The sequence below is a fragment of the Kalmanozyma brasiliensis genome (genome assembly GCF_000497045.1).
Source record: "Kalmanozyma brasiliensis GHG001 unplaced genomic scaffold PSEUBRA_SCAF4, whole genome shotgun sequence".
NCBI classification, from domain to species: Eukaryota; Fungi; Basidiomycota; class Ustilaginomycetes; order Ustilaginales; genus Kalmanozyma; species Kalmanozyma brasiliensis.
This window is the reverse complement of record NW_015961981.1, coordinates 598014-617807: the sequence shown is the minus strand read 5'-3', so window position 1 is coordinate 617807 and position 19794 is coordinate 598014. Positions and strand designations below refer to the sequence as shown.

Genomic DNA, 19794 nt, shown 5'->3' with positions numbered 1-19794 from the left:
GAAAGATGCTTGAGTTGGACGCTGTTGAGCGATCGAGGAGAAAGAGGGACGAGAAGAAGTGAAGAGTCGAGAATTTGTCTTTGAACTGAGCCACTTTTTTTTCACAGCTGCAGGTCTTCTTAAACTTTTTCGAGGGAAATTTCTTTGACACGTGACCTGGGAATTTGGCTACGCGCCCAAACACGCTTGCAGCTGAGCTCTGGTGTGTGTGCATCTTTTGCGAGGCTGCAGGCTGCGATGTGCCGTTTCAGAGAGGCTTTGTCCTCCACTCTCTTCTGGCTCAAGCGCTGCAGGGTTCATCAGGAAGCTCGACGTCTCCGCAAACCAGATCAAGCTTTGGATCTCACGACTCATCACCACCGTCTCAATTATCAAAGCTTTTAGCTCGTTGAAGGCCGCTGTCGAACCCACCAAGAGGCGCAGACCACCATCATGGACGCTTCACTGCCCGCCGACCAGAGCGGACTGTCGGATCTGTCAGCTGCATCCATCCTCAGCACTGGGCCCTATCTCGGCCCTCCATCGCCTCCAACCGACCAGCAGACAAAAGCCGCAGCCGTGCTGCCCATACCGTCTCCAACATTCACAGCAACGCAGTCAAACGCAACACCAGGGCCAAGCCGCATTCGAACACAGCAGGGAGACACTTCAAATGCTGTCTGGACGCCCAGCCCTGACGCATCCTCTTCGCGCTCCAAGTCCAGCAGTCAATCCATGCGACGGCCCTCCTCCAGAAACAGCAACGGTAAAGGAAACGAGAGCATCGGCTCCAGCCTCGGCACATTCGATTACAGCAATGCCTCCTTCAGCGAGAGCTTCCTCCGTCAGGCCGGTGCAAATATGCTCGCTGGTCTAGACGAGGCGAACCCTTCGCCAAACCGGTCCTTGTCCTCTTCGCCCAGGTATCGCACTTCCTCATCGCCCACGGTAACAGCCAGGCCTATCCGAGCAGTGGATCCAAGGACGCCTTTTACAGGCAAAAGCCTTCGAACGCGAATGGCCGAAGCTGGCATGCTCGACAGTCCAGCATCCTCCGACGGCAGCAGTCCAAGCTCGAGCCCGACAACACGCATGCTGCCCGACTCTGTCACGCGCACAATCGTAGCGCAGCAAGAATATGATGAAGAGATGAGCCCGCAGCCGGGTCTCGACTCCCCGGATGCTCGAGCTTATTCAAGGACATACTCGCCGTCCTTAGATAGGATACGACATGGCAGCTTCAACTCTCCTTCGCGGCATATCGTATCAGCGTCCATAGGCAGCCCTGGGATTGGAGAGGAGCACGACTGGCAGGAAGGCCTATCCATGGTACCGGAAGAGTCATACGTCGAAGATGCATCACAGCTGCCAGCATCGCCCGCCGTGCAAAACAACTCCCCACATCGCTCGATGATCCTCGACTCGTCACGCGACAAGGACCTTGAGCCAGCTGGGGAACCTGACTCCCCCTGTTTTGCACTTGAACATGGCAGGGCTTCGAGCGAGGATCACATATCATCCGACCCGGCTGCAGCACTCGAAGAGGCAATTCATGATGAGAGCGACGATGTCCTGCCATCGACTTCAGCCTCAGAAGAGAGACCAAAAGAGAGCGCCGACAAGTCGGAGGACCGACTTCAGGCTCCATCGTCGCCTTCGCCCCGCAAAGCAACGCCATCGACGCCTTCTCGCGTGGTCAATACGCCAAAGTCTTTCGCTAGGCTCCGAGTCGGGACACCCGTTCGATCTTCGCCTCTTGCGCGCGAGGTCAACTTTTCGCCCTCGTCGGCAGGCTCGAATGCATCTCGATGGCAGAGTCCTGTCAGTCAGAGGAGCATGCACGATGCAGTCACTGCATCGCCGCACCCGGTCGCACAACAGTCTCCAGCCCGTTCAGTCTTTGAGGCTGCGCAACCACTCTCACCGACACGGGAACAGTCTTTCGACGAGCAACGATCGGTCCTCAGACCAGCGGCGCACCCGCAAACACCACATGTGGCTATCTCTGCCCAGCCGACCGGAGGAACACCGTCTCAATTCTGGTCTCCGGCGACATCCGCTTCGTTCGCAACGCCAGCATCGCAGCGTCCGCAACATCCTTCCGCACCGACGACACCTGCATTTCTTTCGCACACTCCGCTCGGTGCAATCTCATCGCCACCTGCTGACTTTGGCACTCCTCAGTGGAGTCCCTCGCCCGTACCTCTTCAGGCAAAGGTTGAAGTCGTGCAGATCGAATCAGAGAAGCCGCAAGCAGATATCAGCGCCGACGCGCCTGAAGAGGAAGACGAAGAGGAACTGGCCTCGTCATCCGCCTCTGTGGGCTCGGAGAAAAAGCAGAGTGGCGACGTGTCGACCGCCTCTCAGCGCCCTCTCGAAATCGACCTCCCAGCTCAGACGAAGCTCGATCTATCGTTCACATCACCCTCTCAGCACCACGACTCACCATCAGCAGCCAGGTTCTCCCGACTCCAACTCACTCGCATCTCGCCTCCAACCTCCCTTCCCTCCGACCTAGCCTCCGTACCGGAACTCGGTGTGGTAGTCAGCGCATTCGACTCGCTGACGTCGCTCTCCGAGTCGCGCGTCTCTCGCCTACTCTCGCAGCTCTCAGCCTCCACAGCACGCATCGACGAGCTCGAGGCCGCTCTCGAGACGAAAGAATCCCAACAAGCAGAGCTGCACGACGTGCGAGCCACGCTAGCCCAGCTGTCGACGCAGTACGAGGAGCTGGTGGCCGAGGCGGATGAGAAGGACGCTGCCATGGTCGAGTTGGTCAGGAAGCTGCAGGGCCAACTGTCAGCCCGAGGAGGGGATAGGGTGGCGGGGCTGGAACGGGAGTTGGAGGAGGAGCGGAGGTTGAGGGAGGTCGAGAGGCGGGATTACGAAGTGAGGATTCAAGGTTTGCTCAGTTCTGCAACGACCAGCTCGAGTGCGGCAAACGCTGCGATGGACGAGATCGCTTTCGATAGTGACGACCGGATGACGGGAGCGGTGGAGCAAGCAAAAGAGCAGCTGCGGCTGACGTTGGAGAAGGACTCTGAGATTCGGCGTGCGATGGAGCAGCGAGATCTTCTGGCCAAGGTCGAGGAGCTGGAACGCCAGCTCGCATCAACGTCAAAGGTGGAAGCAACTGTGGAGGACCGTCACGACCCCGACGTGCAGCATCAAGTCGACCAACTCACATCGGAGCTCGATCGCCGCTTCGAAGAGCTCACCGATCTGCGCGAGGAGCTCGAGTCTGCCCTCGCCGAGAAGGAACACGCCGAATCGCGGGCACGCGCACTCGAGGAGGAGTTGGACGAAGCACGATCGCGGTCCCACCATGACAGCCGTGACTCCGCCAACAAGGAGCTCGACGAGCTGCGCACGACGCTTGTCGAGCGCGATACGCACATCTCTCGACTCGAGGAGACGCTCTCGCTCACCACCTCCCGTCTGACCACCCTCACCGCCAATCACGACGCGCTGCAGCACCAGAACATCCTCCTCTCGCAATCTCGCACGGACGACTCGACACGCATCGCGACACTCGAGTCGCACATCCTCTCGCTCGAGACACAGCTGCGCACCCGCACGCCGAACAAAGCCACCGAGTCCACTGCAGAAGTTGAATCCGCCACGCCGGGGCAGGATCGCCTAGCCAAACTGCACAAGGAACTCGCGTCGTTGCAGCTGGACCTTGTCAAGCTCGGAAAAGCGAATGATGCGCTGCAGGAGGACAACGTGCACTTTTCCATCGCGCTCAGCGCCAAGCAGCTCGAACTGGGCATGGTGAAGCGCAATGCGCGGTTCGCGTTGAAGAATGCGCGAGCGATGGCGCAAGGCGAGAGAGTGGGGCTGCCGCTGAGCAAGAGCGTAAAGGAGAAAGAGGTTGAGTTCCCAGCGGCGCCCAAGGGTGAGGTGGTGGCGGAGAGGAAGGAGGTGGACAAGGAGAATGTGGTGCCAGTGAACCAGGCAAGGTTACAGGCGAGACAGATGTTAGCGTTGCGGAAGGCTGCGCCGGTTGCTGGTGGTGATGGTGGAGGTGGGGCAAGGAGGGTGCGTCCGATGTTGGCTGCGTAGGAACGTCACTCATTGTCAATGTCCATCACGCTCTCTCACACACGGCGATCTGAGCTGAGTGAATGGTGGCGAACAACCATCTCTATCGTCATTGCGTCATAACGATGCGTGCTACAACGTCCTCGCAACCTCGACCTCGCTGAAGCTCTGCACCACATCTCCCTCCTTCAACTCCTGCCACCCTTCAAAGCTCATCCCGCACTCGGTGCCCTTCCTCATCTCGGTCACGTCCTTCTTCACGTGCTTGAACTCGTCCAACTTGCCCCGGTAGACCTCGTCGCGCTTGTCGCCCCTCAGCACCCTCACGAGGTTGCTCTTTGCGATGGTGCCGTTGGTGACCCTGCAACCGGCGATCTTCTTGAAGTTACGCCCCTTGAGGTTGATCTCGAAGATCTGGCTGACGGTGGCCTCACCGTGGACCCTCGCCTCTTTGGTGGGTGGCAGCAACTCGGCGACTTTCTGGGAAACGGTTTCCATCAGACGGTAGATGACGTCCGAGGCGATGATGGGGACGGGGGTTGGTTGGGCTCGAGCGGCCGACTGGAGGATTGCTTTGGGAGGGGTTACGTTGAATCCGATGATCGTGGCGCCTAGGGCGGCGGCTTTGGAAACATCCGATTCGGAAGGTTCACCAGGAATCGCACTGATAATCTTCACCCCCGCTTCGGCGTTGCCGATGGAGGAGATGGCCCCGACAACCGCTTCCACCGTACCGCTGAAGTCGGCTTTGACAATGACGTTGAGCATCTTTCTCGCACCTGGCTCGTCTGCACCCTTCTCCTCCGATACATCCGCAACGTCATCCTGCCCTTCGAGGGGGGCAGCCCCGTCCAACGCGGCAAGCACAGCAGCCGGATCCTTCCCATCATCCGCCGCAATGCGTGCCGCCCGCCGTCGTTGCCTCTCCTCAAACTCGCGTCTCGCCTCGGCCTCATCCGCTTCCGCCTTGACCCGCCTCGCCTCGTTGATCTGCTCCACGTCGTCCATCAATCGCCTCTCGTCCTGCAGCTTGCGTCGGTTCTCCGAGGCCCGTTTGCACGACTGCTCGTCTGTTCCGCCCAACAACAGATCCCCTGCGGTGGGCAGCGTTCGCCAGCCGCTGACCAACACTGGATCGCCAGGGAGCCCACGCGCCAATGGTTTGCCGGAGGAATGGATGATCTGTCGCACCTTGCACCACGCCGTACCGGCGACGATCGGTGCAGCCTTTTCGAGTGTTCCGCGCTTGATCAGCACCGTAGCGACGTTGCCCCGACCTTTGTCCACCTTGGACTCGATCACGTAGCCTTCGGGGAGACCGGTTCGGTCGGCACGGATATCGGCGAGTTCGGCGAGCGCCGCGAGGGTTTCTTCGAGTTCATCGATTCCTTTCCCTGTTTTACCGGAGACGTGGACGCACGGAATGTCACCGCCGAGCTCCTCTAGTTCGACACCGGCGGAGAGGAGTTCGCGTTTGACGCGATCAGGGTCGGCTTCGGGCTTGTCCACCTTGGTAAGAGCGACCACCATTTGGACAGGTTTCTCGTCCTCCCCTTGCGCGTCTTTGTTCGCCGCCTGAACGAGCGAGATTACCTCCCTGGTTTGAGGCATCACCCCGTCATCCGCTGCAACGACGAGCACGACTATGTCGGTGACCATCGCTCCACGGCTGCGCATCGCCGTAAACGCCGCGTGTCCCGGCGTGTCGAGGAATGTGATGGTCTGAATGCCCGCATACCCTTTCTTCTTGCCCTTATCCTGCTCTCTGTACGAGATGGGGACGCTAAACGCGCCGATGTGCTGGGTGATCCCCCCCGCCTCACCGGCCGCGACGCTGGTGCTGCGCAATCGATCCAGCAACGTGGTCTTTCCATGATCTACGTGGCCCATGATGCTCACCACCGGTGGTCTCACTGGGTACCCTGCAGCTTCGTCCGGTGTAGGCGCAGGCCGAGGAAACAGATCGAATGACGCTTCCTCGTTCGGAATGGCCACAACGTTGAGTTGGGCAGCGATCATCTCGGCATCGGAGAACTTGAGCATCAGATCCGGTCGCGTATCCTCCATCCCCAGCGACGTCATGACCTGTTGCACGGGGATGAGTTTCTTCTCCATCCGCATGCATAGTTGGATCACCGAGATGAGCGGGGGGAGGAAGATGTTGCGTTCGATCTTGAGGAGTTTCGGTTTGAGTTTGGGGGGTGTGCGCGGGCGAGGGAGGGGGTCGTCGTCGCGTCGTCGGTTGCGGGATGAAGAGGATGGCGGGTGGTCGAGAAGTGAGCCGCGACCCTCTTTCTTCTTGTGTTTGGCCGTGTGGTGGCGGTCCGACTTGTCGTTTCGTCTGCCGGGTGCGTCGTCCGAGGTGTATCGAGAGGGTGCGGGGCTGTCATCTGACTCTACAGGTTCGAACCGGCCGGAACCACCAGCCTCCTCATCCCCGCCCAAGCTCCGCGCCTTGATGCGGTTCAACGTCGAATCACGTTTCGCCGCTCCACCGCTACCTAGGGCGTCTGGTTCAGCCGAACCGAACTTCATCGCCGACGCATCTTCCCCGCCTCTTGTGTACCCGCCACCATCTCTCGGCCTCCCACCTCGCTCCCGATTGCCACCCTGGCGATCCTGTGGCGGACGCGACTTGGCGTTGGGATGCGGCAATCGCTTGCGCGTGCCATCCGGACTGAACCGTTGATTGCGGCTGAACTGCGCGACAGGGTTGCCGTAGTTCGAGCCGCCGGAGCGTTGATTTGGCTGCGAAGCGTCGTCGCGTCTGCGTGGTCGATAGTCGGACCCATCCCGATCGCGGTTCTGCGAATGCGAAGGTCGAGAGCCTTCGCGGCCTGATGCGGCCAGTGGTGTTGACGAGAGGCTTCGTGAGAGTGAAGGTGCGGTGCTGAGCGCCGCTGCCGCTCGGGAAGTGGAGGCGGTCGCCCAGCTAGCCAGGCGAGAGGACGACGCCAGTGAAAGTGATGTTCTTGACAGCATGGTTGCTATGCTCGCCTCCGGAGATGTCGTAGGAAGCGCTGATGATGGTAAGATGGGGAGAAAGGTGTGTGTGTTGGTCAGAGCGGCGACTTTCGGAACCCGCGCAGCTCGTTTCTTCTGAAAACTGGAAAAAATTACAAAGAAAGGGCCGATTTTGGTGGTGGCGGCGAAATTGCCCGAGGGTCCTCGACTGAGCTCACAGCTGAGTTAGGGCGAAAAGAAGAAAGAAAAGGAAAAAAGAGGAAAAAAAAGAAGGCAAAAAAGGCACCTCGAAAGGCATTGGAGACAGTCTACGTAGCAACTGAAGCTCAAGACCAGGCTCGACGACGGCGGCGGCACAGAGGCGGGTAACATTGCAGGTCAGGATCGAAGTTCAAAGGTGGTAACAGCATGGTTGCGAGCACGGTGATACGTATGATGACGAGTGATGCAAGAACGTTACTCGTCGTCCTCGTCCTCCACCTCCATCTCATCCTCGTCCTCCTCTTCATCTTCTTCCTCATCCTCATCATCCTCATCCTCGTCGTCGTCATCATCATCGCGGACCACCTGCGCCTGTGCCTTGATCAATGCCTCCTGCTTCGCCCTCACCTTCTTGGCCAGCCTCAACATGCCCTCGAGCGGGTTCTCCTTGGCGTCCATCTCCCAGTCCCTCACCTTCCCCAGGTCCTTGGGCGTGAAGTCGATCGCGTCTCTCTGCTTGGTGACCCACAGTGCGGTCTGATGCGACTTGTCCAACAGCTGCTTTGCCTCTGCCTGGAACTTGTTGTTCGTCGTGCTCTTCGAGAGCCGCTTGAGCTGGATCTGCAGTGGCAGCACCAATTCCGGGAAAGCGATGGATCGCGATTGCGACGCGAGGAACTCGAGCAGCAGGAACGAGTATTCGCCCAACAGCTGGTTCGAGTAGGGCCGGGTGCGGACGAGCTGTGTCGGTGCGCGGAGGGTGGTGCTGAAATCGATGGGTGCCGCGGTGCTGCCCTTGAGCTTGCGTTGGAACTCGGGCGACTCAAACACCGACAGGATCGACGGCGCCAGTGGGATGTACGTGCCCGTTCGCGTGACGATGCGCATCATCGACTGAAGCAGATGCAGACGATACGGGAAGTAGCGGGAGTTTGGGACGAGCCCAACGACACCCGTCGCCACCTGCACCAAGGGATAGACGAGCGGTTCCAGAGGCGACTCGAACCCTGCCTGACGCTCCGACTCCACATCGCACGCCCGCGACAGCAGCAACGACCAAAAGTCGATCGCACTGACGAATTGCCAATTGAGCACCGCTTTGAACGTGTCCTTGCTCTTGGTCTTGACGCAGTTGCGCAGGTGGATCGCCAGCTGACGGATGAAGCCGAATGCCTGGGTGTACGCCACGTCGCCGTCGACGAGGTACAGCTCCACCGCCGTGTTCTTCATGAGGTTGAGCATGGGCTGCGTGTGGATGCTCACCGACCGACTCGACTGGATGTACGACGAGTAGACGCCGCGCAGTACGTTCTCCAACGACGTCGAGCCACCGGACATGCCCAACCGCCTCAGCGTCAGGAACGCCGACATCCGCACGTCGTCCTCCGACACCTGACTCGACCACAGGTTGAGCGCCACCTTGATGAACTCGCGCGTCGTCTTGGGGATACACAGCGCGTACGGCACCATGCGCGTGCTCTCGCGCACCACGATTTCGAGCATACGCGGCTCGGTCAGCGTCTCGGTCAGCTGGAAGAGGTTGCTGAAGTACGACTGGATGGGCTTCTTGATCAAGTTCCACTTTTTGTTGGTCGACGGGATCTTGACGTTGCCCCGCTTGTCCTCGGTGATGGGCACGTGGTGCTGGAGGACGACGGGCGTGTATTTGAGCGCGGTGAGCACGAGCTTGTTGAAGACGCGCGCTTCCTCGATGATGAACGATGCGCCTTCGAGTCGTTTGTCCTCCTCTTCGGGCTTGACGGCGCAGCGGAAGGCGATGAGGAGGCGACGGAGCGCCTTGAGCGAGCGGTGGGCCAGCATCGACTTTTGCCAGCCGGCCAGCATCTTGAGTGTCACTCGTTGCGGGCCGCTCTCGACCTCGGCTGCTTTTAACGAAGAAGCTTTTGCCTTGCTTGGCCTCTCGTCCTCGCTCTCGTCCTCGTCGTCGGATTCCTGACCGAATTTGAGGAGCTCCTTGTCATTCTCTTGCAAGTAGGCGTAGAACTCGGGGTCCTTCTCCTTGAGCTTCTCGAGATCCTGTGCATGCATGCCTACGTCCTCATCGTCATCCGACATGCCCTCGACGTCTTCGAGATCGTCTGCATCCTCGTCCTCGCTGTCATCCTCATCATCGTCTTCGTCATCCTCTGCGTCTTCCGCGCCTGCGCTCTTGAACCCACCGCCGAGGAAATCGTCCACGCTCATCCCCTTGAATTTGCCGCCGCTCGTCTCCATCTTATCCGCTACAGCCTCGTCGTCGTACTCTGCCAAATCTTCTGGCGCTTCGACATCTTGCACCGCCTTGCCCTTCTTGCCAGTGTTGCGCAGCTGCTTCTGCTTTTTCTGAGCCGCCGAGCGCTCGATGACCTTGCGCTTCTTCTGGTGCTCGCGACGGCGCTTGATGGTACTGTCAAGCTGCGTTCGCAAGAACTTCTTGGTTCCCTTAGTCTGCTTGCCCATGTTGCCGGACTTGACGCTATTGCAGCGTGTCGGATGATTGGAAGGTAGCAGAGAAGTGTTGATGGAGGAGAAGCAGGGCCTATGGTCGCTGCGCCTCGTTGTGGAGCTGCAACTCGCGTTTTTTGCTGAACCCTTCCCTCAAAAATTTCAGAAGAAAGAGCGAGTGCGAAATTTCACCGCCAGGCACTTGGCCAATGTATAATCATGACATAATACAGGTCTTTGGCTTCCTATCGAGCTTCAAGCAGAGAAGTTCTTGTCTGATGCACTCGTTCCTTCGTTTGGTCACATGCAGTCTGAGGATAAGGAGGACAGCAGATTGGACGTAGGAGTCCCCTGTATCGGAAGGCATGCTATTGGATGTGTGCGAACCATCACCGCTGCTTCATGAGATGAGACCGCGCGAAGAGACGTGGAAAGGTCGCCAGCGGAACAGACTTGCCCTGAGTTGGCTCAGCAGCTCGAGCATCTGCTTGTCCTGCTCTTCCTTCGCATCTTCGGCCTGTGCAGCCAACCTTTCTTCCGGATTTGCGGGCATCTCGTCGTCCTGACGGGCCCCCACAGCTTCTTGTGGTGCCAGTAACTCCGCTGATGGATTTGTGTCGGCCTGCTGTCCAGCACTATCGCTGGTAGCCGCATCCGTTGCTGCAGCCATTGCGGCAGTCGCGCGATCTCGGGATCGCTGACGCATTCGCTCCCTCGTCTGTGCCCACAGCATGCTCAGCTCGCTCTGTACCGCTGGCGGCACCGACACCATCTGTGCGTATCGATCCCCGAACGACCCTTGGCGGAAGAGCAACACGCGCCATACGTCCTGACCCAGGAAGCTTGGCGGCCATCCTCGATCGTGACCCATCGGCTGCGAGGCAATGATTCGCCCGCTGAGCTGCTGCACCTGACGCGGCGATGCTGATGGTTGCTCACTCTCGTCCCACATTTCGGGGCCGTTGAGTGCAACGCTCGGCGCAGGTCGTTCGTCACGGATCCTGGCAGGTTGAGGTGGTCTCGTGCCATTGAGCAGCGGTGCCAGCATCGAATTGCCCTCGTTGCGTGCATGGCCCCTATTGTAAGAACGGCTAGCTCCATTGCCGTTCGCCGACCAACCTGATGGGATGGCTCGCCCTGAAGTCTCGGACTCGTTGCGACCTCTTCGGATGCCGAGCTGATTTGTGAACACGATCGTGGGAGCGCATAGCTTGGCAGCCGCGTCCACGCATCGCTGCCTTGCCGTCTGCTGCTCCTCTACCGCGAGGTCGGGCTGTGGTCGGTACTCGAAGGGCTTCTGAAGGCGCAGCAGCATCTCGCGGATACGCTCGCTGACTTGTGCAGCAGTCTTCCGATGCTGACTCGTCCCGCCCGACGACCTGATGTAGTACGATAGCGAGTCGATCAGGATCAAAGAAGTCCGTGGCGGTAGTGATGACGGCAACGCCTTCTTCGACGATGCAGCTGGCAGCTCGTCTGTCGGTCGCAGCGAATGCAAGAGAGCGATGAGCTCGGCCAGGCTTGTCACGCGACTGACATGAATTCCGGCCAACACGGCTGCCACCAACCGACGCACCTCCTCTGGCATAGCTTCCCGTTGCTGAGGCAGCGCCGACCTCGAGGACATAGTCTCTCCATCTGGACCGTGTGCACTTTGCTCCTGATCTAGCAATGATGACCACAGCGAGGTCACAGCCTTCCAAGCTGCGTCGCTTATCCTTTCTGGCAGCAATGCGCCTTCGCAATCGATGATCAAGACTTGGTCTGCGCAGGCTATTTCAGCATCCCAGAACTCTTCGGAGAAGTAGCTCGGGTCGTCGAATGTGCCGGGAGGGTCGCTCGGCTCGGCTACTGACTCGTCACTGTCATCGTGCACTTTGAGCGAGTCTCGAGCTCTGCCGAGGGCACGCAGCCTTTCGGTGACGGCGAATTGGAGGAGCAGGCTGGTCTTGCCGCTGCCGGGCGGACCCAGCACTTCGAGTGTGGATCCGGATGGGAGGCCGCGATCTGCAAGACCAAAGTAGGGTCGCCTGGAGCTGGATGCATCGTTGTGAGGGTCCGACGATGAAGGACCGTCGATGCGAGCGTGCTCACGCTGTACGACCTCAGCGATGCGATCGAGGTCGAGGTCGAAGGATCGAAAGCCGGTTAAGGACCACCCTCGCTTTGATGGAAGATCTTCCACTGCTGGTGGAAGCGGACGTGCAGGGGGTTGCTGTGCTTGCACTGGCAATGGTGGACGTGGAGGAATGGCTTGTAAGAGTGCACGGCGCGGGGACTCTTGAGCTGCGTTGCGAAGTGTGGGCGGTGCACGCGGGGGCAAGAGCTTTTCTAGGTCTTCGATGCTGCGCTGTGGCATGGGTATCAAAGTGACGTTGCGCGAGGGCGCGAGGGGAGATCGCTGCGAATGTGAGGGCGTGGAAGGCAGCGGTAGGGGCCGTGAGATGCCAGAAAGCGGTCTAACATTTGAGAAAGAGGGTGAGGTGAGCGGTCCTGTGGACGATGAGCTTGCATGGGAACGGTGCAGCTCGCTCGATGTCTGCGATCGGGGAGAGGTTCCATTGGCGATCGAGTCCGAGTCTGGAAGGCTCAACCGTGTTCGTTTCGATTGTGGAGTCATGGAATGATGATACGAGGATGAAGGCGCTGGAGGTGGATGGCTGAAGCGCAAGGCAGACTTGAGTGGTGTGGTGTCGAGCGATCGTGAAAAAGAAGGCGTGGTGGGTGCGACGAGTCGAGGTGGAGATGAGCCTCGAGCTGGTGTGTGTGATGTTGCTGACGGCTGATGAGATTCATTTGGGCGATCCGTCGAGTGTGTATGAGCGGGCAGCACCCGGGAGAGGAGGCGCTGCGACTGGTGAGGCTGACTGGGACCTGGAGCAGAGTCGAGCTGGTTCCCAGTCAGGTAATCGTGCGAGTGGTTGGACTGCATGGTGGGGAACGGGAAGGGAGGAGCGGCGATGGTCACCGTCGACGAAGATGAAGTGCGCGAGAGAACCATGTCTGTTTGGATGGCAGCAGCAGGAGGAGGGTTGCGGCTGAGTCGGCAGCTCATGAGGAGGCAGCCACGATCTGCCTGATACTCGTTGTCGCGACCGCGTCCATTGGTGACTGGCTGCAAAGAGCCTACTGCGGATGGTGGTAGCGCGTGTGGTAGCATTCACCTCGAAGCAAACTGAGCCATCTGGCGCCACTCTGATGATGAAGCCCCTCGTGAACAAGCAAATTCGCATGCAGCCAGCTGCGCCTTTTCCTATGAGGTGGAGACCAACACCTTACGTGCGAGTCGAGCGACGCGTAAATTGGCCTCAGCCACGCGTATCTCGAAGAGGCAGGCTTTGAAGTAGATCGAGCCCCCATCGTCAACCCAACCGCACCCACTCGAGGCTGCCTCTGGCTCATGCTTGGTGACCGAACAAGTGATCATAAGCAAACAATGTCAAACGTCGAGTGCAATTGAATCGGTTGGTCACACTTGCAGCCATTGTTTGACATGCGAATCTGTTCAACAATGCCAGTTATGAAGCCGCCTCGAGGACGGAGCCGCCAGTCAGAATGGCCTTGAAGTCGTCGATCTGTCGAACGCGGGGATCGTCATGGCGGCAGGCAATCTTGTGCCTTCTGAGTGGTCTAGGCCTGTTGCACCGGCGAGGCTGCGCTTTGAAATGGTGCTGCTGTCACAGGTCCGAACTGCCGGAAAAGACCAAATTCTGGAAAATCGATAGGCGGGGCCCAGGCGTCTGTCACGGTTCGCTTGTCCTGCTTGCCAGCCTCGAACCGTCGAGGTCTCACTGAACACTAGCGCGAGACGCTGGAAGCTTGCAGGTAGCATCGAGATAAGACGACAAGATGCTTTCAGAGCTCGTCACAAACAGAACAAGCTGTAAAGCGAACAAGACGGAGCTCGACACCACCGATGTCAGAGCTTGGTGCGACCGGCTTTCTTCATCTGCCCACCAAGGCGAACAAGCTTGCGGCGGGCGAATCGCCGAATTAGAGTTTGTGTACCTGTATCGTCACTGCACAGCACAGCACAGAGAGAGCTTTGTACTTTGAGTTGGAGCTCAGTGAATTTCAATTTGGCAGAGCGGTACAAAGGAACGTGGGCGGATCGACTGGCTGGCGTCACCCTCGACCCAAGTTAGACTCTGGCTGCAGCCCTGTTTCGCTCGCTCGGCTGTGGGAAATGGAATTTTTTTCTCTCGTGTCGGCCAATCGCACTTTTTCTGATACGCTTTTGGCCTGGCATGGCTGGTGTCTCACTCACCTTGGCTGACTGGCTGGCCGACTGGTTGAGTAGCTCACTGACACGGCGGTGCGACTTGCAAATCAGTCCTCCTCGCCTTTCTCCTCCTCTCTCCCTTTCATTGACATCTATAGTCTCACACGACCACCATCTCATCCTCGCCCATCGATCATCACAAGGACTCACATCCTCTTTCAAACGCACCAAACCATCCTCTTCAGCCAACTTATGCTCGACCCCAGTTGTAGACCCTATCAGCGTGCTTCATCTCTGATCCCGTCCAAGGCAAGCTGCCTTTCTGTTGGCCAGCTGCTTCTCTTCCTGGACTCCTCCGACCGTCCTCCCTAACGTAGATCAGCCCTTCTGCACATCTCTGTTGAACAATCTCGCGTCCGACCATTATCGGCGGGCACTCTGATACAAGCCAACGCGTCAAGCCTATCACAGCGCTTACTTTTCACCCCGACCTGACTACGACGAGCTTGGCCTCCATTGCCAACCGCCCTCTGTAGCCAACCCATGATCGGCGCCATCTTTGCCATCCTCCGTCTCTCCACCCGCTTGGCTTGAATCCCACGCTGCTGGTCCACCCTCCCGGATCCCAGCACCACTTTTAAGCCTCCTTGACCCATTCAAGCGTCGCCTACAACCCTCTTAAACATTACCAATCCAGCTTCGCAGCTCAAAGCCAGCCACCATGGTAGCCCTCGCTCTGCCTAGACGTCAGAAGGACTCTGGCTCCGGCGAAAACACCCCCTCGTCCGAGATGCCGCCTCCTCTGGCTGCAGTCCACGCTGCCACTTTTCACGGCAAGCCTTCTGCCGATCTTGCTGCTCACGACGCTGCACCCGAGGTGGAGCGCGTCAAACCAAAGCGCTCTTCCAGCTTCGGTCGTGGCCTCGGCCAGCTCGCCTCCATGACCAGCGGCAAGCCCAAAGGCGTTGACCTCTTATCCTTCGCACGCACCAAGTCGGGTGCCTCCACCCCTCAATCGCCCTCTCCGGCTCCTGCGGCCGACAATGTAGCGGCTGCTGCTTCCATCCTCGCCAACGGTGGCGGCAACACGCCCTCGCTCATGGGTCCACCTTCCTCTCCGGACCCGTCCCATCTCACTCAGTTCTCACTGCAGCTCAGTGATCTCGTCAACAAGGCCTTTGTCCCCTGTAGCGTTGCAAACACTCCGGCTGCCAACTCAACTTCGGTAGCCTCAAACGTAGCCGCTGCCACCAAAGGACCTTCCGCCCCCAAGATCAACCAGATCACCTACGACGGCAAGCATCTTCCCGACAAGGCCAAGATCATCGAGATTGCACAGACGGTCGTGGGCGAGCTGCGCTACGCCGAAGCCGTTGATGCTTACCTTCTGCGTGCCGTCTCGCGTCAGATCCTCAAAGCACTCACTCTCTTTGCCGCTCGCATCGACTCTCTTCTCGTCTCGCCCACCAAGGACCCTGGTGCGCTCCGAATCCCTACCAACGCCAAGGAAGGGCTGCTGCTCCCAGCTGCTATGGAATTCAACCTCGGCCTGATTTCGCTGGAGTGGATCGTCGAGGACAGCTTGGAGCGATGTCTCGAGGGCGATCGTGACGGTCATGGTGAACTCATCGTCGACGAGAACGGCGCGGTCCACGATGGCATGCCTCACTTTGTCTCCGAGATCCTGACGCCCGTCCGCAAGCGCATGGAAGGCACCATCTTGCACATCATCCAGCCCATCCTCGCCCAGACCAAGCAGTCCATGGCCCGATGCATCTCATCGGCCGTTCCGACGCCCTTTGTCAGCCCCGTCACGCTTTCTCCCGCTACGACCACCGCATCGGGCAACGGCATCGGTCCGACCGCTCTTGGCGCTGAGAATGGCACCGTCTCACCTCCTCTGTCGGCTGCGGCATCGACCACGGCACTCCACGTCGCCACCCCTGGCAACGTCTCCCCGCCCCTTCGCCTCGGCGAGACGGGTCCAGGGTCTGCTTGGTTGCGCGAGCTCGACGGGCGCCTCGAAGGGGCCCGTAGGCTTCTGCTCCCTCGCATCGAGGAGCGTTGCGGACAGGACGGCGAGGGCTGGTTCATCTCCGTCGCCATCCACATCATTTGGAAAGGCCTCATGATCCTCACGTCTCGCTCCGTCTCTTTGCCTAGCAACGCTGCTTCCGAGCTGCTTGCAGGAAGCAACGCAGCCAGCGCCTCTGCGTTCGACCGACTCCTCGGCGAAGTCAACCAGAAGCGCAGCCCTTCGCCTGCTCAGCTCGCCACCGCTCTCAAGGCTGTCGGCGTCGGCTCCGTCCGAAGCAAGAGTCGGAGCCAGGATCCTGCCAGCCACATTGCCGACTCGGGTCGCCAGAGTCCTTCTCACTGCGCTGCGACAGGCCTCGCTCAGATCGCCCCCTTCTCGCTCGTCAGCGCCCGTCTCTGCGCACACCAGCTGGCTGAGCTGCAGACCTTTGAGAAGCTCATGCTCCGCTTCTGTGACGGCTTCCTCCGAACGCAAGTCAAGAAGACGGGCAAGGAGGCCAAACGATCCCGTTTCGCCCTTTTCTCTTCTGGCGGCGGAAGTCTGGGTGGGGCCAACCAGATCCCTCTCGATCTCTCAGCGTACGACCCGGATGAGGAGGACGAGCTTGCCCGTGCTGCGCTCGCCGAGGCTATGCATGCTCTGCGAAGCACCATCCTCGTGCTTCAGTCGCTCGAGCGTGAGCCTGCTACCATTTGCGAAGGGCTCAGGCAGCTCAAGAGCCTTCCTGATGCCGCAGTCGATCGAGCTGCTGCTGATGCCTCTGGCACGGCTGCACCTGCTGCTCTTGGCTCGGAAGCAACCAAGGCGCTCGACGCGATCCCCAACCTGCTGCTCCTGCAGATCCTGTACAATCGTCTGCCGTTGGGCGCTGGTCGTCTAGAGCTGCCTTCGCCTCCTGCGCTATTCGGCTACACCTGGACCGACTACGAGAAGGCCATCGCTGGCTTTGCAGGCGGCGAGCAGTGGGCTCAAGCTGTTGCTCAGCGGTACAAGCCCGAGATCGAAAAGGCCTGGAGGTCCATTGCCATTCGAAAGGACGAAAGGATCGCCGCGTTGGAGCAGAAGGTGGCTGCTGGCGGCAACGGCGTTCGTTCTTCGCGCTCTGTGTCGGGTGCTTCGTCTCGCGGCAAGTCGGCCCTTGCACGAGGCGGCTCGCTTCACTCGGAGGAAGAGGACGAGGATGATGATGCAGATGGTGACATGCCCGATGCTATGTCGCAGTCTGTGCCCGAGCTCAAGAAGCCTGACAACGCGAATGTGGTTGCCAAGGGCAGGAACAGCGATGAGCAGCTGAGCAGCGTTGATGCTGCTGGCACCGGTACCACCCGTGGCCGTCTGTCGCCTGTTCGAGCCCCGCGCCGCAGCTCGACCCTCGCCCATCCAGCTATGGCTGAAGCGACTGCTGCTGCTGCTGCTGCCTCGGGCGCTCCTGCGACAACCAACGCTGCTGCTGTTCCTGCACCCAAGTTCTGGCGCAGGAGCACCTCGAACGGACGCAGCGGCTTCCACCTCTCCTTCTCCGGTCTTCGCGCCCACTCCCCTCGCACCGAATTTCCCTTTACACCACCTGTCAACGCTCCCACCACCGACCCGCTCCTCGGCTCCACCACGCCCCTCACCGCCTCGCCCACTCACGCTGCCGCCACGCTCATCGCCAGCCCCGCTGCTGCGACGGAAACCCCCTCCTCCCCGCCTCGCGCCCTGGCCCCCACCAGCGACTCCGAAACCATGGAAGCAGAAAAGCTGCTGCTCGAAACAAAACTCGAACAGCGCTCCCTCAACGTCTTTGCCACCGCCCTCATGTACGCCGGTCGCGGATCGATCCACATCGAACTGCGCTAGCCCTTCCCCAAATGTAGACGCACACGAACCCCCTTAGAGAGAAGAATGCATTAGATTGGAATACTACAACTGTTTGGACCGGTAGAGGAGGATGTAAGCGACGCTGTCCTCACCCCCACCGTCGAGGGCGGTGATCTTGTCCCGTCCCACCAGGCTGACTTTATCGTCGTCGAACTTGTACCATTCTTCGTCGGCTTCTGTCTTGTCCAACTTCTCCTTGTTCTTGCCCTTGGCAGGGGAGCCGGCAAGGGCGTGTTCGGTTTCCTCCTCAAGATCGCGTCGGACCCAGGAGATGTAGTGTCCTGCATCGGCGGCTGCTCCCTTGTGGGTGACGACGCCGACCAGCTCGTACAGCGCGGAAGGGTTGCACCCCGTATCGGCAAGAAGGTCCGGGTGAATGGTGGATCGGATGGTTTCTCGTTCCTTGGCTCGTTCGGCTAGTTCTTCCTCCTCCGATAGGGCCTGACCTAGTTTCGAATCTTCCTTCCCCTCCCCTTCCGTAGACGGGGCAGTGGTAGCGTCGGTCATGGCCACATCCTCCTGGGGAGCACCGGCCTTGGCCTCCCGCGCCGCCTTCTCCTCCGCCACCCTCCGTGCCACCGCCCGCTTCCGAATCTTGGCCCGTTCATCCCGATCCTTCTCAATCTTCTGGATCGTCACATTCGTCTCCTTCACCTTGGCCTTCAACTCATCCGTCAAAAACGGTGTCGCATCCAGCACAAAGGGGAACTTGACCTTGCGCATGATCTTGGTCTTCTTGTTGATATCGCGTCGCCAGTAGAAGCGCACAAAGTGGGTGGCGAGGTAGGCGGGCAGTCGATCGATCCGCGACGTCTCGTCGTACACCGCAGTGCGGTTGAGACTGGAGGACGTCTTTTCGATCTGCTGGTTGAGACTGTCGAGGATGCCGGAGGACATCTCGTTGGTGGTGGACGAGATGTTGCATTGGAGGATCGAAAAGGGGTCTTTGCTGAGCGAGGCGGGTTCGTCGGGCGCCTCGGCGGAAGAGCGCTTGATGACCATGTGACCGGTGAGATACTGCTCGACGAACTTGCGCGATGCGTCAGCCCCGGCCTCGGAAGAGGGGGCGAGACCGTGCAGGCTGTTCTGGAGGGCTTGGACGATGCGCACCCACACCTCTTCGGCGTCCTGCTGAGCGAAACCGTGACCGTCGCGCGTCATCTCTGCAAACTGCGGCGCGACTTGGCGGAGGATGGTGAGGAAGGCGAAGGGCGGGAAAGGCTCTGTAGTTTGCGAAAGGTTCTTGTACAGATCCCGCAAAGCAGCCGTCAGATTCCTCTCGCCATCGGCACCGCCCAGATTGCCGTCAAAGTGACCCAGCGCAGTCTGCAGCTCCGGAATCGCACGTAGCACCTGTAGCGTCGAGTTCAGATAGCATGTGTTGCCGAGGTTCGTCAGCCCAACCCGCGACTTGGTCGCAAGCGCCAGCTCCGAGTCGGTGAGATCCTCGATGAACGTGATGGGACCCGTAGGGGCTTTGGGCAGCTCACCCGCCGTGCCGATCACCATGAACGTCTGCCCCGGTCGCGCACCGATCTTGGTCAGATCATGGTCGTCCTTGAGCATGCCACCCTTGACCATGACCTTCATACGGTCCGAGGGCACGCCGGTCTTTTCGTAGATCGCCTGCTTGAACGCCGTGGCGGGCTGCGAGGGGTCGAGCTGGATGTCGTGCAGCTTGCCATTGTGCTTCACCTTGATGGGGATTGTAGAGGCCATCTTTGCCATCACTGCTGAGGTGGAAGGAGGAAAGAGGTGTTGGTGTGGGAGAAGGACGAAGGAAATGAAACTGAGCTTTCCAAGCTGGCTGATGCGGCACTGCGCGTTGGGAAGGAAAGTGGAGTGGGAGAGCAACAGAGCCGTGTGTTGGCTGACAACGCGTCTTTGGCCGCCGCACGATCACCGAGAAATTCTGAAAAATGCTGAAAAAAGGTGAATTAACCAAATCATTTTTCTGACTGGAATTGAGCGTCGAAACTTGCCACCTGAGGGTATAGCACAGACAAAAGCTCGTACTGCAAACCAGATCGTACGGCTA

The 19794-nt window shown here is 59.4% G+C and overlaps 6 protein-coding genes across 6 annotated transcripts; 2 read left to right on the top strand and 4 right to left on the bottom strand.

The window, feature by feature from the left end:
- Positions 1-432: 432 nt before the first annotated feature.
- Positions 433-4044, top strand: PSEUBRA_004906 (uncharacterized protein; the record flags this gene model as incomplete). The annotated part of the gene is made up of 1 exon (XM_059465415.1): positions 433-4044. The coding sequence occupies one exon, from the start codon at positions 433-435 to the stop codon at positions 4042-4044; it is 3612 nt and encodes a 1203-aa protein (XP_059320467.1).
- A 111-nt stretch (positions 4045-4155) lies between these two features.
- Positions 4156-7005, bottom strand: PSEUBRA_004905 (Translation initiation factor IF- 2, domain 3; the record flags this gene model as incomplete). The annotated part of the gene is made up of 1 exon (XM_016438386.2): positions 4156-7005. The coding sequence occupies one exon, from the start codon at positions 7003-7005 to the stop codon at positions 4156-4158; it is 2850 nt and encodes a 949-aa protein (XP_016290846.2).
- Positions 7006-7443: 438 nt separating this feature from the next.
- Positions 7444-9648, bottom strand: PSEUBRA_004904 (Nucleolar complex protein 2; the record flags this gene model as incomplete). The annotated part of the gene is made up of 1 exon (XM_059465414.1): positions 7444-9648. The coding sequence occupies one exon, from the start codon at positions 9646-9648 to the stop codon at positions 7444-7446; it is 2205 nt and encodes a 734-aa protein (XP_059321592.1).
- Positions 9649-10033: 385 nt separating this feature from the next.
- Positions 10034-12634, bottom strand: PSEUBRA_004903 (P-loop containing nucleoside triphosphate hydrolase; the record flags this gene model as incomplete). The annotated part of the gene is made up of 1 exon (XM_016438389.2): positions 10034-12634. One exon carries the CDS (start codon positions 12632-12634, stop codon positions 10034-10036), a length of 2601 nt encoding a protein of 866 aa, XP_016290845.2.
- A 1942-nt stretch (positions 12635-14576) lies between these two features.
- Positions 14577-17735, top strand: PSEUBRA_004902 (uncharacterized protein; the record flags this gene model as incomplete). Its single annotated transcript, XM_016438390.1, has 1 exon — positions 14577-17735. One exon carries the CDS (start codon positions 14577-14579, stop codon positions 17733-17735), a length of 3159 nt encoding a protein of 1052 aa, XP_016290844.1.
- A 63-nt stretch (positions 17736-17798) lies between these two features.
- Positions 17799-19475, bottom strand: PSEUBRA_004901 (Ubiquitin domain protein; the record flags this gene model as incomplete). Its single annotated transcript, XM_016438376.1, has 1 exon — positions 17799-19475. One exon carries the CDS (start codon positions 19473-19475, stop codon positions 17799-17801), a length of 1677 nt encoding a protein of 558 aa, XP_016290843.1.
- Between the last annotated feature and the right edge of the window lie 319 nt (positions 19476-19794).